This window comes from Scleropages formosus, chromosome 3, assembly GCF_900964775.1.
Source record: "Scleropages formosus chromosome 3, fSclFor1.1, whole genome shotgun sequence".
Lineage (NCBI taxonomy): Eukaryota > Metazoa > Chordata > Actinopteri > Osteoglossiformes > Osteoglossidae > Scleropages > Scleropages formosus.
Genome location: NC_041808.1, coordinates 6,666,805 through 6,681,443, shown reverse-complemented (window position 1 = coordinate 6,681,443; position 14,639 = coordinate 6,666,805). Strand labels below are relative to the sequence as shown.

The 14,639-nt window shown below is 45.8% G+C and overlaps 1 protein-coding gene across 1 annotated transcript; it reads right to left on the bottom strand.

The window, feature by feature from the left end:
* Window positions 1-1,131: 1,131 nt before the first annotated feature.
* Window positions 1,132-10,229, bottom strand: LOC108940438 (group XIIB secretory phospholipase A2-like protein). The gene is made up of 4 exons (XM_018762601.1): window positions 9,894-10,229; window positions 7,399-7,487; window positions 6,986-7,151; window positions 1,132-1,250 (listed from the first exon to the last, which is right to left on the bottom strand). Exons 1-4 carry the CDS (start codon window positions 10,132-10,134, stop codon window positions 1,132-1,134), a joined length of 615 nt encoding a protein of 204 aa, XP_018618117.1. The 5' UTR covers window positions 10,135-10,229.
* Window positions 10,230-14,639: the final 4,410 nt, after the last annotated feature.

Sequence of the window (14,639 nt, the reverse complement as noted above, 5' to 3'; positions counted from 1 at the left end):
AGAACCCTACCCACCTTCTCCAAGAAGGCTGAATACTCTGAACTGCTGTTTGGTGCATAAGCATACACAACAGTCAAAGTTTTCCTCTCTGCGACCTTAAGTCACATTGAGGCGACCCTCTTGTCCTTCGGGATAAACTCCAACTGTATGGCAGCCAGACGGGGGCTTGTGAGTATCTCCAGATCCTCCTAGGGCCTCTCACCTTGTGCAACTCCTAAGTAGGAGAGAGACCACCCCATATCGAGGAGCTTGATTCCAGAGCTGTGAGTGGAGGTGAGCCCAGCTATATCTAGTTGGTATCTCTCAACCTCCCGCATCAGTTCTGACTCATCCCCCAAGTGAGGTTATATTCCATGTGCTAAGAGCCAGTTTCTCTTGCAAGACAAACAAGGGAACAGGGAACATAGAGGGAGTTGAGGAAAACAGGTTTTAACGCAGCGGTCGTTGTAGGCTGAACGAAGGTTCCACGATCCGCTGCTTCCGGATCAGCCCTTTATACTCCCGTTCCTCGATCAGTCGCAGGTGTCTCTGGTTGCATGGGAGCGGGGGACATGACACATACTGCTCCCAACAACATAGCTCTGGAGATCCCTAGATCACGCAGGCCCTTCTGCCACGCCAAGGCCCCCATCCAAGAAGGGTCAAAAAAATCATTCTGCTAAAAATATCAGCTATCAGTTTAAATGGGGAAATAAATCACTTTGGGACAAATGGTGAGCTAAATACAGCAAACAACAGGTCTTTAGCAAATGCTCAAAGTTGTTTGCTGTGGTAAAATGGTATCAGCTTCCTTTGGTTTATTTATGAACCACAAAAGAAACAGTCATGTTTCGCATCAAAGGTGTTTACTGAATCATTATATTTTCAGAAACAGCAACTAAGCTAAGTAATTAATAATGAACATCATAAATCAATTAATAAATAAGAAGCATTTGGACACAGACATACGTTTTTCATAATTTATAACAGTTAAGAAATTCAGACTTCACAAAATCACATACTTTTTCAGATATTTAATTTACTAAGACTGAATGGAACAAAAAGCAGCCCTTGAGGTGGGTTCTGAGGACCAGGACTGAGAAGCAGTGCTCCAAATCATGCTTGGAGTGGTGTGTTTCACAATGGCACCCTCTACAGCTCATCTTTTTCCTCTCCCTCACAAAGACACGCAGCTCTCTGGCTGTTCATGAAGGACTTGCAGCCCAAGGTCCACACTGTGTTAAACAGGGTATCGGCCATTGCCTCACACGCTGAGAAAGAGGAGGAATATAGAAAAACACATCAAAAACCAATAATTATGAAATTTTAATCTGTTCTTACAGTGCAGAAATGCTGTATTTAATAACTCGATACATTAAAAGTAAGAAAAAAGAATGTATTTACAGCCTATCCAAAAACCCTCAAAATAAATTTTCCCATAGATCACTATCAATACATCCAATAACTGCTTGTCTTGAGCAGAGTTGCAGTGAACTGGAGTCCATCCTGGAACCATTACATACAAGGCTGAGGGGGGTACACCTTGGGCATACACCAGTCCATCTTAGGGTAGGCACACACAAGTCACTCACCCAGTCACATACTACACCCAATTAAGAGAGATCAATTTACCTGAACTGCATGTCTTTGGATTTTTGGAGGAAAGCAAAGCACCCAGAGGAAACCCACACAGACATGAGAAGAACATGCAAACTCTACAGGGACTCAGCAGGGAATTGAACCAACATTCTCTGACACCATCCAGGCTCTGTGAGGTGCCGCCATGCTGCTCTTAGATATCACTTACATTTACACACTTACTGCTCTGGGATAGTTCCCACTGTTCTTTTTAAAAGGAAAATTGGAGGGTGAGAACTTTGTTACTTCAGTTAGGTAACACTTTTCTCCAAAGCAACTTACAATTACTTAACCGTTTATTGAGCAGGGTAATTTGTAATAGAGCAAGTAAGTATGTAACATGCCGAGGCAGGCAGGGTAAGCCAGCCGCAGCTGGGGCTAATTGCAACCTCCTTCTACCACCCCGAACCCGCCAGTGAGGAGATGAGAGAGACGGAAGAGAAAGAAAGAGAGAGAGAGAGAGAGAGAGAGAGAGAGAACAACCCGAGACAGCCACGACCCCGATCCCGACCACAACCCCGAAGCACCGCCCCGCTCTACCAATTCCTGGTTCCCCCCTTTCCCCTGCTATTACCTTCCCCTGCACGACCCCGAGAGGCGAGTATTTCACCTTTCCTGCTTCCTCTAACACAAAGTACCTTTCACAAATGTATTATAGCTGGAAATAAGACTTAAACCTGCAAACCTTGGGTCCAAAGACAGCAGCTCTAAGAACTATGCCACCAGCTCTCTCCTAACTGAGGGCTCCACTGAGCATGTCAATTTTATGGTGAACAACTTTTTAAAACTGCACACTGCTCCAAAAGTGCCTATACCTGTCCAAAAAACAACCAGCTAAAATTTTCCTGTTATTTGCTCTGCTATCTCTGAAATCACTCAATTAAATAACACACCCAATATGACTAACAGACATTCCTGGGGAATTTTCATAGTTACCATAAACTCTCTTAAAGCTACACTCTCACATTTCTAACATACCAGTAGAGAGAAAGATCTGGAGGCAGGCACACTCATTACAATATGTTACTGAATATTGGCTTTACTCAATGTGTGAATTAATTTTTTTTTTTTTTTTTTTTTTTTTTTAGACACTCTTCAGCTCCTCCGTGAACCGCCACCTTATCGTGGTGGAGGGGTTTGAGTGCCTGAATGAGTCCAGGAGCTATGTTGTCTGGGGCTACATGCCCCTGGTAGGGTCTCCCATGGCAGACAGGTCCTGGATGACAGACGAGACAAAGCGCGGTTCAAAAACCCCTTATGACAAAAAAATCAAGGCGTCCGTTTACCCCGCCCGGTATGGGGTCACCGGGGCCCCACCCTGGAGCCAGGCCTGGGGGGGGGGCTCGCATGCGAGCGCCTGGTGGCCAGGTCTATGCCCACGGGGCCTGGCCGGGCTCAGCCCGAAGCCACAACGTGGAGCCGCTCTTCGGTGGGCTCACCACCTGCCGGAGAAACCATAGGGGGCCGGTGCGTTGTGATTTGGGCGGTGGTCGGGGCCGAGTGCCCGGCCGACCCAAACCTCGGGCGCCAACTCTGGTTTTTGGGACTTGGAATGTCACCTCACTGGCGGGGAAGGAGCCTGAGCTGGTGCGGGAAGTTGAGAGATACCGTCTAGATATAGTCGGGCTCACTTCCACTCACAGCTTGGGTTCTGGAACCACTCTACTCGACCGAGGGTGGACTCTCCACTATTCTGGCGTTGCCCAAGGTGGGAGGCGGCGGGCTGGTGTGGGCTTATTAATAGCCCCCCAGTTCAGCCGCCATGTGTTGGAGTCTACCCCGGTGAATGAGAGGGTCATCTCCCTACGCCTTCGGGTCAGGGAACGGTCTCTCACTGTCGTTTGTGCTTATGCGCCTAGCGGCAGTGTAGAGTACCCGGCCTTTTTAGAGTCCCTGGGGGGCGTGCTGGAAAGCGCTCCCACTGGGGACTCTGTCGTTCTACTGGGGGACTTTAACGCCCACGTGGGCAGCGACAGTGATACCTGGAGGGGCGTGATTGGGAGGAACGGCCTCCCTGATCTGAACCCGAGCGGTGAGTTGTTATTGGATTTCTGTGCTAGTCGCGGTTTATCCATAACGAACACCATGTTCATGCATAAGGGTGTCCACCAGTGCACTTGGCACCAGGACACCCTAGGTCGGAGGTCGATGATCGACTTTGTAGTCGTTTCTTCTGACCTTCGGCCATATGTCTTGGACACTCGGGTGAAGAGAGGGGCTGAGCTGTCAACTGATCACCACCTGGTGGTGAGTTGGATTCGATGGCGGGGGAAAAAGCTGGACAGACCTGGCAGGCCCAAACGCATAGTGAGGGTCTGTTGGGAACGTTTGGCGGAGGCCCCTGTCAGAGAGGTCTTCAACTCCCACCTCCGACAGAGCTTCAACCAGGTCCCGAGGGAGGTGGGGGACATTGAGTCTGAATGGACTATGTTCCGCTCCTCCATTGTCGGTGCGGCTGTTCGGAGCTGCGGCCATAAGGTCTCCGGTGCCTGTCGCGGCGGCAATCCCCGAACACGGTGGTGGACACCGGAAGTAAGGGATGCCGTCAAGCTGAAGAAGGAGTTCTATCGGGCCTGGCTGGCTCATGGGACTCCTGAAGCAGCTGACGGGTACCGACGGGCCAAACGGAGCGCGGCTCTGGCAGTCGCCGCGGCAAAAACTCGGGCTTGGGAGGAGTTCGGTGAGGCCCTGGAGGAAGACTTTCGGTCGGCCTCAAAGAGATTCTGGCAAACCGTCCGGCGACTCAGAGGGGGGAAGCGGTGTTCCACGAACACTGTTTACAGTGGAAGTGGTGCGCTGCTGACCTCAGCTGAGGATGTTCTCGGGCGGTGGAAGGAGTACTTTGAGGATCTCCTCAATCCCTCCGACACGCCTTCCGTAGAGGAAGCTGAGGCTGGGGACTCGGAGGGGGACTCGTCCATTACCCTGGCTGAAGTTGCTGAGGTAGTCAAAAAACTCCTCGGTGGCAAGGCTCCGGGGGTGGATGAGATCCGCCCCGAGTTTCTCAAGTCTCTGGATGTTGTGGGGCTGTCTTGGCTGACACGCCTCTGCAGCATCGCGTGGAGTTCGGGAACGGTGCCTCTGGACTGGCAGACCGGGGTGGTGGTCCCTCTTTTTAAGAAGGGGGACCGGAGATTGTGTTCCAACTACAGGGGGATCACACTCCTTAGCCTCCCTGGGAAAGTCTATGCCAGGGTACTGGAAAGGAGAATCCGACCGATAGTCGAACCTCGGATTCAGGAGGAGCAATGCGGTTTTCGCCCTGGCCGTGGAACACTGGACCAGCTCTATACCCTCACTAGGGTGTTGGAGGGTTCGTGGGAGTTTGCCCAACCAGTCCATATGTGTTTTGTGGACCTGGAGAAGGCATTCGACCGTGTCCCTCGTGGCATCCTGTGGGGGGTGCTTCGGGATTATGGGGTTCGGGGCTCGTTGCTACGGGCTGTTCGTTCCCTGTATGACCGGAGCAGGAGCTTGGTTCGCATTGCCGGCAGTAAGTCAGACCTGTTCCCGGTGCATGTTGGACTCCGCCAGGGCTGCCCTTTGTCACCGATTCTGTTCATTATTTTTATGGACAGAATTTCTAGGCGCAGTCAGGGAACGGAGGGTGTCTGTTTTGGTGGCCGCGAGATCTCGTCTCTGCTTTTTGCGGACGATGTGGTCCTGTTGGCTTCATCAAGTCAAGACTTGCAGCGTGCACTGGGGAGGTTTGCAGCCGAGTGCGAAGCGGCGGGGATGAGAATCAGCACCTCCAAATCCGAGGCCATGGTTCTCAGTCGGAAAAAGGTGGATTGCTCCCTCCGGGTTAGGGGGGAGTTGCTCCCTCAAGTGGAGGAGTTTAAGTATCTTGGGGTCTTGTTCACGAGTGAGGGAAAAATGGAGCGGCAGGTCGACAGACGGATCGGTGCGGCGTCTGCAGTAATGCGGTCATTGTACCGGTCTGTTGTGGTGAAGAGGGAGCTGAGTCGTAAGGCGAAGCTCTCAATTTACCGGTCGATCTACGTTCCTACCCTCACCTATGGTCATGAACTCTGGATCATGACCGAAAGAATGAGATCGCGGATACAAGCGGCAGAAATGAGTTTCCTCCGCAGAGTGGCTGGGCGCACCCTTAGGGATAGGGTGAGGAGCTCAGTCACCCGGGAGGAGCTCGGAGTAGAGCCGCTGCTCCTCCGCATCGAGAGGAGCCAGTTGAGGTGGCTCGGGCATCTGTTCCGGATGCCTCCTGGACGCCTCCCTGGGGAGGTGCTCGGGCTTGTCCCACTGGGAGGAGGCCTCGGGGCAGACCCAGGACACGTTGGAGAGACTATGTCTCCCGGCTGGCCTGGGAACGCCTTGGGGTTCCCCCAGAGGAACTGGAGGAGGTGTGCGGGGAGAGGGAGGTCTGGAGTACTCTGCTCGGACTGCTGCCCCCGCGACCCGGTCCCGGATAAAAGCGGAGGAAGATGGATGGATGGATGGATGGACACTCTTCAGATAAATTTTGTTACAATTACTTTTGTGCCATAGGGGGGTGCGGTGGCGCAGTGGCGCAGTGGGTTGGACCACAGTCCTGCTCTCCAGTGGGTCTGGGGTTCAAGTCCTGCTTGGGGTGCCTTGCGATGGACTGGTGTCCCGTCCTGGGTGTGTCCCCTCCCCCTCCGGCCTTATGCCCTGAGTTGCTGGGTTAGGCTCCGGCTCCCTGCAACCCCATATGGGACTAGCGGTTCAGAAAGTGTGTGTGTGTGTGTATATATGTGTATTTTTGTGCCTTAAATCAAAAATTAAGTGTTAAAGCCATACCAAAATTTGGGTTCACAAATTAAGGGATGACTGAATATACTTGGATTTACACTCAGCCCCCAATATCTGGTCTCCTGATATCTAATATCCAAAGGGTTCTTGAGTTTCTAACAGTTTGGTGAAATAAATTAGTCTTAAACGCAAATAGCACGTGGTGAAAAATAGATATCTTTCTTGTGTTACATGTTTATAAAACCCAAGTGCAAAAAATGTATTCTATGAGATCAAATAAAAGAAAGCTGAAAAGCGATGCCCTCTTTATCGTAGTCTTCTCCATCAGCCACCTCTCACTCATCTGCCTAATGCCGCTGCCTTCTTTTTCCACAAGCCAGTTCATGCACACTATCACAAAAACTTTAAATTATGCACCTTTTTTATTTCACACAAAGTCCTGTTATTAATTGTTATTTCTTTTTTAATTCGTTATACAACTTATCCTTATATCGGGCATCATTTAGGTTGATTTTGGGGTAAATTGTAAATGATAATGGAGTAATCTCATGACATGTTTTTTCAATGTTTGGTCAATTTTCAGGCATTAATTAGGACTGATAATTGGGGAAACGTGTTTAAGAAAGCAGCTTACTTTCAACCTTTGACACGAAGCCCAGGCTCTTCTTGAGGTCGGAGCAAATGGAGTGCAAACACCAGCGGAACTTGGAGTCACATCGATACTTATTGGAGCCGCAGGTGTCGTAGCACAAGTCAAGCTGGTTGCAGCACTTGGTCATGGCTGGGATGCCAAAGTCGAGCTGTGGTTAGAAGGAGACCACTTACTGCTGTGTGTGTGTGTGTGTGTGTGTGTGTGTGTGTGCATGCATGTGTGAGAGCATGCATGTGTGAGAGAGTGAGAGTGCGAGTGTGAGTTTTCCTGTGTATTCCAGTTTTTGTGGCTGAGTTTGTGTTGGAGTACTGCCGAACATGTTAGTCTGGACAAGTTTGTATGTGTGAAGGTGATTGGATATAACTGTGTGAAGGCATGTGTATGAGGATACACACTCTTTCTGGTAATGGAAGGCCCAGAAAATGGGAGCCGCAGCCATCAGGTTCTGGAGTCTGGTAGTCGGGCCGAGGAAGAGGGGCTTTGCCTGAGTGAAGATTATTATTATTATTATTATGCTGACCTTTTGCTATTGCATTCATATCCTGATCTACACAAATTTGTCCAGACTCCCATAATCACACATTGATGAGTTTTCAAACATACATGATAACCAAACCATCCACACAGCATAGCAATGTTAGTAATAATCAGTAACCGTTATCAATTATCACTTGTCCACTGGAGGGTTGTGGTAGTCCAGAGGGTGTGAAGCAGGACACATTACAGTGCAATCACAGACACACACATACACACACACACAATGGGCAATTTAGAATCACCAGCTTATCTGAACTGTATATCTTTGGACTGTGAGAGGAAACCAGAGCACCTAGGAGAGACTCATGCAGACATGGGAAGAAAATATTACTACTACTTACACTAAATTAGAAAGTAGCTTTATAATATCAGTTACAAATCACAACTGCAGCACTTGGTCATGGCCGCACAGTCATTAAGAGAGTAAACAATATTTTATACTAATACGATGTGCAAGAAATGTAACAATTTTATTTACACTGCACATCAGAAAGTATCCTGTTGATGGAGAATTTTAAATAGCTGAGAAAGAACGATGGAAGAAAAAGTTTATATATCTTGTTGGTCTTTCACTAAAGCTCAAGTGACAAAAAAATGTGTAGAAAAAAGCAGCTTCTGTCCTTGTACAACGCATTGAATTTAGTATGTTAATTGTGTAACACATCTAATTAACAGCTTATTAAACCCAAATGAAAGTAGGAGATCAGAACAAAGAACTGCACTTGGCAGGTACCTGATGACCGATGTCACGTCCACGCCCACAACACAAGCGACAACACCTGACTCTGCACTAGCTCCTGAGTAATTGTTCACCCTATAAAGACTCTCTTCAGCTCCCGTACCATTGCGGAATCTTGTTTGGGACAACCGCCCTTCCTCGTGTTACTACACACACTCTTAGTCTATTCACAATCTCCGTTTTTTTTGACTCCTTGCTTCGTTCTCCGACCACGTCCATGGATCCTCGTTCCTGTCCTGTTCGCCGATCGACCGACCCTTCGCCCGTCCCTGGTTTTGAGAACTTGCCTCTTCCCTCAACTTCTGACGAACAACGCTGCACTTGGGTTCAGCCGTCCCGGCCCCCGTGTTCCGCGTGACAGCCGAGACTGAGAACAACTGCTCAGTTTGACTTTGGTAGGTCAGAAGACACCAGGACCATATAAAATTCCTCACCTAAACTACTGTCCAGAGTCCTTACTGTGGATCAGTGTTTGCATTTATAGGCCAACAGTCAGATTACAGTCATTATCTACCACGGTGAATGTTATTATCACTAATGGTCATAAAAATAAGAGCAGGAGAGCATTTCTTTCTCTGAGGCTCCTATGCAACACATTCCACTGATGGTCCTCAGTGAACAAAGCCTATTCACAGACTCTACCTTAGTCCAGTATGTCTTTATAGGATATTCCTGGGAACATCCTAACCCTAACTCTAAACTGTGCTTTAAATGCCAATTCATATGAGGCACTTTGGATATATTTACTATGGAAATGTGATAGGATACAAACTTTCTGGAATGGGGATCACTAAAGCATTCAAAAAAAATCTTACAAAAAGTTGATTTTTTTTGTTAAACCACAACCCAAACTGATTTTTAAATAAAGTCATGGAAAATAGGCCAATTACTCTTATACAGTTGGCAAGGAAATGTGCTTAATACTATGGTTTACACCTGAAGTTCCCTCTGTAAATAAACGGGTGAACAAAATTTTTTTATTTTCTTTTGCTAGAAAAATTAACTTTCAATCTACATGATCATTCAAAGGAATCCAGGAATGTCTGGACACCTTTCTGGATCTTTTTAGATCATGCAATCTGATCATACGTGTGAAATATTGTAATCGTTTGCCCTTGTTTTATGTTTTATAAACACACACTGGCTGAAACCGCTTGTCCCAAGTAGAGTGGTAGCGAATTACTATGTTGCCGTGACCCAGTGTGGCTGATAAATTTGAAAAGTAACGTTAAAAAAGAAAACCACTTTCAGTATGTAAATGAAATGTTATAGTACACCCAGCTAATAAAGATGGGGAAATCTGATTTTTTTTTTTAATTAACTGATGGGGAAAAAACTGTATTTTAAAAAAAAACAAAAGATAACAATCACTTTATGTTCACAGCAGTACCTAATTCACAGTTTGTCTACACACCCTAGACAGGTATCTTGCCTCTCCACACACCAGCAACCAGAGTAACACCTCTCCACACAGCATTTTTATATGTTATATATTATATGTAAAATTACATGTATTATATTATATATTATATCCATAATACACAGTTGTGTCTTTGCTGTAACTCTCTGCTCCAGTACAGGGATCAATCAAAATTCCAACCATGTTATGCTCACCATAACGACAGCGGTACTGGCACACGCCGTTGCGACCTCCCAGCACCTCCAGGAAGGAGTCAAAATACCCGTTGACGGCCTCGAAGCTGTCCCGGATGGAACCGATACCCCAGTCCGAGTCGTCGTCCGTGCCTTGTGTGTCGTTGGCCCCTTTGTTGGACACTACTGCCTTAGGGTCAGGGTCCTGAGCAAGGGCTGAAACCAGGATAAGGCACAGTACCAGCAGGGTTGAAGGCAGCATGATGAGGTGTTGAAGGTGGCCTGGGGAGCGAGGGAGGAGCAGTGCAGGACACTGCAGCAATGGATGGTCCTTACGTAGAGTGACAGCAGGGCAAAAACACCACCTCTTACAGTCTCGCACCGCTGCTTACGGTCTCCCTGTGTCTGTGCCTGAACCTGGACTTCGACCGGTGACAACAGCATCCAGAATGGAGAGGCCTGTGCTGGAAGGGCAAAGGCCACATACCTATACTACTGCATTCTTTTCATATCCATTGTTTCAGCTGAAAACTAATAATTATGTTATAACATATGTCATAATATAAAAGTGTACTTAGGTATAACTATATGTATGTATGCATTTATATTAATAATATATTCTGGAATAAATATTTATGTTCAGTTTTATGTATTTATATATATATATATTACTGATATATGTAGTTATACTGTATATGACCACATTATACATATATTATGATATAGTGTATGTATATAAAGGGGGGCGTGGTGGCGCAGTGGCGCAGTGGGTTGGACCAGGTCCTGCTCTTCGGTAGGTCCGGGGTTCGAGTCCCGCTTGGGGTGCCTTGCGACGGACTGGCGTCCCGTCCTGGGTGTGTCCCCTCCCCCTCCAGCCTTATGCCCTGTGTTGCCGGGTTAGGCGCCGGTTCTCCGTGACCCTGTATAGGACAAGCGGTTCAGAAAATGTGTGTGTGTGTGTGTATGTATATATTCTTTTCTGAATATATACTTTCCTGAACACACACACGCATACATACACATACACTAGCCTACTACAGAAAAGTTTGGAATCACCCATTAAGTTTCATGTCTTTAATATAAACTGACACGTTCATTCGCCACGGTGGCATTAAATTGATCAGAAAAGATAGGCAATATGTTGACAATGTCATAACATTATTTTATTGTCTATACCTGTGCTATGCATCAAAGAATCCGCCTGATGCAACAATTGCAACTTTGCAGACCTTTGGCATTCTACCTGCAAGGTTCTGAAGATATTCAAGGGAAATTTCATCTCAAGCCTTCTGCATCTCTTTCCAGAGGTGTGGCTGCCCTGTGGGCTATTTTTCTATGACCTTTGGGTGAAGCTTTTCCCACAAGAGCTCAGTAGGATTGAGATCTGGGAATTCTTCCAGCCAGTCTATCAAGGGCAGTATTCTGACTTCCTGTTTCTTCTTTTTCCGTAGCTTAGACGTTTTTTGATTTTTGCATAGCTTAGAAGCATGCCTTGGATCGTTGCCCTGCGGTTTCTGTTCCTTTTTCTGTCCTGGTTTGATCCAGCTTAGCCTCTTCTCTAATAGAAGAGTAGTAGTACATAGAAGAGTACACCTTTATTTGAAATCTCCAGTTTCCTGGCAATCTAACATATTAAGCAGTAATAGCCATTTCCAGTATTAGTAATGATGTCTTGGTGGTATTTTTAAACCAATTCCATGTTACCTTGATTAAAAAAGATTCTGTTCTTTGAAATTGAACTCCAAGGTTTGGAATCACCCACGTATTTTCATGTTTTTGAAAAAACTGAATCTTTTTTAACATGAAAAGTTGGTTATACAAATATGTACATTTATGAAAGTTACAGAAACAACCTGGACAGCATGCGCACGTGTGAAATTTCTGAAAAGCATATATGAAAACTTTCTTGTTTTAAAATGTTAGAATTTTTTAAATTTCACCCTTTTTTTCAGTCTGTAACAAAGACAGAGCATAAATTCAGCAGTTACATATGTACAATATTCTGAATACAAGTGTGAACTCTGGATTATTTACATCTTCAGTTCAATTCAGTTCATTTTGATAAAGTGATATTTTCAGCCCAGCAACACATTTATATGTAGCTTATTGCAGTACAAAAAACACTGTGAGGAAACGCCAACAACCTATAAACTCCCAGGATTTACAAATAAAGATTTTACTGAGAATTACTTCTCTATTTACCCCAGTTTCTTTGTACAGGGAATCTGCAATAACATTTCACCATTTATCCCTACTTATTCCAGAAAAAAATGGGAGTGCTATTCAGGATACATGACACTGTAAATGATACAAAGTGTAACAAAAAGATGAATCAATAATAATGACAATTTCTGTATTTTATTTTAATCTTCTTTATGAAATACAGACACCTTGGAGCTGAGCTGCCATTTTAAACAATGAAAGAAAATTACAAAATAAAAAATGATACAAATAATGTCTACACAGAGTAAATAATCATATATAACTATACAGTATGTGGAATACTGCTTGTTTTTACAAATAATTTACTTTGAACAGTAATTTATTCATTTAGGTCATCATTTTCTCCAAAGCAACTTACAACATTGTTACCCACAGTTATTCTAACCATTTTCACAGCTGGATCATTTTTACTGGAGCAATCAGGGTAAGTATTTTGATCAATGGTACTACAGCAGGCAGTGATATTCAAATCTGCAACCTCTATGCCTAAAGGCAGCAGCTCTAACCACTATGCCCCCTGTTGCCTCCCCATTTCACAGGCATTCTACTATATAGGCTTCTCTATTTTGCTGACTTTCCCAAAGGCCAAGATCTTTCCACCCCTTTGAGCCACTCCTGACACTTTATGAGGACACTCTCATCAATGCCACCACTCTCATCTTCGTACTCCTCATCGTCGTATTTGTATCGATCATTCAACAGGGAAATTTTAACCGCAGTTCTAATGTCATTTACAGTCTCCGTTCTGTTACACCGCACCTTACTTCTGCTTTCCGGGGATCGTTTGGAACTGTGATCCAGCCGAAATCCACGGTCTAATGCCATCTGCTTCTCCAAAATACGCTTCTGAATGATCTCCGTTGCCTCAGAGGACAGGTTGAGTGAAAACTGTTCACCCTCCTCATCCCCATTGCTTGTCCAGCAGCTCCTTGACCAACCATTACGTGTCAAACCTGACCTGTTGTCCTGGGAGTTGGTCAGGATTTTGGGTGATGCCGAACAGACACTCCTTCCTTCTACCTGCAGCTTGGCAGCAGGTCTATGAATGGGAAGTTTGCTCTTCTGCTGAATCTTTCCACACATGTGCTTCTTATCCGGAGATCTCCGAGAGAAAGTGCTTCTCTCAAGCTTCAATTCTTGATCATCGCCTGTTGTACTACTGGGTAAGGACAGGTGTCCATTGGTGGTCTTGTTTTTTCCTGGGGAGAAGACTCTCTGATGCAGGCGAACTGGAGGGAAAGGCATTTTAATAAAGCATAAAATTAAGTAGGATATAAACTCTGCGTTTGACTTGAATTTTCTAAAAAAGCCCAAATATGATGAAATCTTGCTGCATGCTGCTGAGGGAACATTACCCTCCTGGGTTAGAGAAGCCCTTCTTTCAGTTCTCCACATCCAGCCAGTCTGCTTGGAGATCTCCTTAGTTTACTCCCTTTCATGTGGGTTCAATGCTAAAAGGAAGGTGTAGTGCCTCCAACAAACGTGCAGCAAAGCAACTTGGCGAAGATTAAGACTGATTAAGATTACGCTGTTAACCCCCTAGACATCTTACTGGAGTCACAGTGCATAAGACTTGATTCATTCCCTAGGATTTCCTTAGGATTTCTTAGAAAGGCCTTAAAAGATCCAATAAAAAGTAGCATCCGTTATCATTAATAAAAGAGGCACTGACATACTCTGGTTGACATGTGATTTTCATGCGTTGCCTATGTAAGGAAAAGCCTGTGCTGCCAAGTGACTGTTAAGCTCTAGGAAATCACACCGTACTTAGCAGATGAGATTAGCGTGTCTCATGAGCTTCACCTGTAGGTTCACGTGCAGCAATCTTCAGACTCCAGGAAGAGTCAAGCAACTTAATATGGGTATGACTACCATAATCTGTCAAAATTGGGGTGGTTTTAAAATTAAAGGACATTAATTGCCCATTTCTCAGTCTCCCGGTATTCTATTGTACACTTATCCAGCCTAAATCATAGCACTTACTGGTAATTGATCCAAATTGTCATTTACATGGTCTGTGACATCAGGTGGCGTTTGAAAATTGCACCAAATGGCTGCGAGATGCATTGCATTGTGGGAACCATGTGCCCATGCTCTCAGTTACGTTCTGGCACTTTACAGTCTCGCTTTCATACTCCCGCGTTTGTTTGCATCTGCTGTTGTATACTATTGGGCTGGAATGTTTGGGTTATTTTTTTATGTGAATCTCACATATAGTCTCAAGCCAGTCCATGTACACATGATCACAGAAATTTTACATTATGAAATCACTCATTCAGTTTCCATAACTACTTGTCCTGATCAGGGTTGCAATAGTGCAGACCCTATCCTGGAATCAGTGAACACAAAGCTGGGGGAGGGCCGCACTACACAGGATACTAGTCCATCACATTGCAGCCACACACACACACACACACACACACACACACACACACACACACACACACACACTTTCAGAACCGCTTGTCCCATACGGGGTCACGGGGAACCGGAGCCTACCCGGTAACACAGGGCGTAAGGCCGGAGGGGGAGGGGACACACCCA

Excerpts from the sequence above, each read along its gene's own strand:
- LOC108940438 (XM_018762601.1), bottom strand. The coding sequence starts at position 10,134 with ATGCTGCCTTCAACCCTGCTGGTACTGTGCCTTATCCTGGTTTCAGCC. Across the intron at positions 7,488-9,893 it reads CCAGTACCGCTGTCGTTATG|GCAAAGCCCCTCTTCCTCGG; the intron begins GTGAGCATAACA and ends ATCTTCACTCAG. Across the intron at positions 7,152-7,398 it reads GCCTTCCATTACCAGAAAGA|CTCGACTTTGGCATCCCAGC; the intron begins GTGTGTATCCTC and ends TTCTAACCACAG.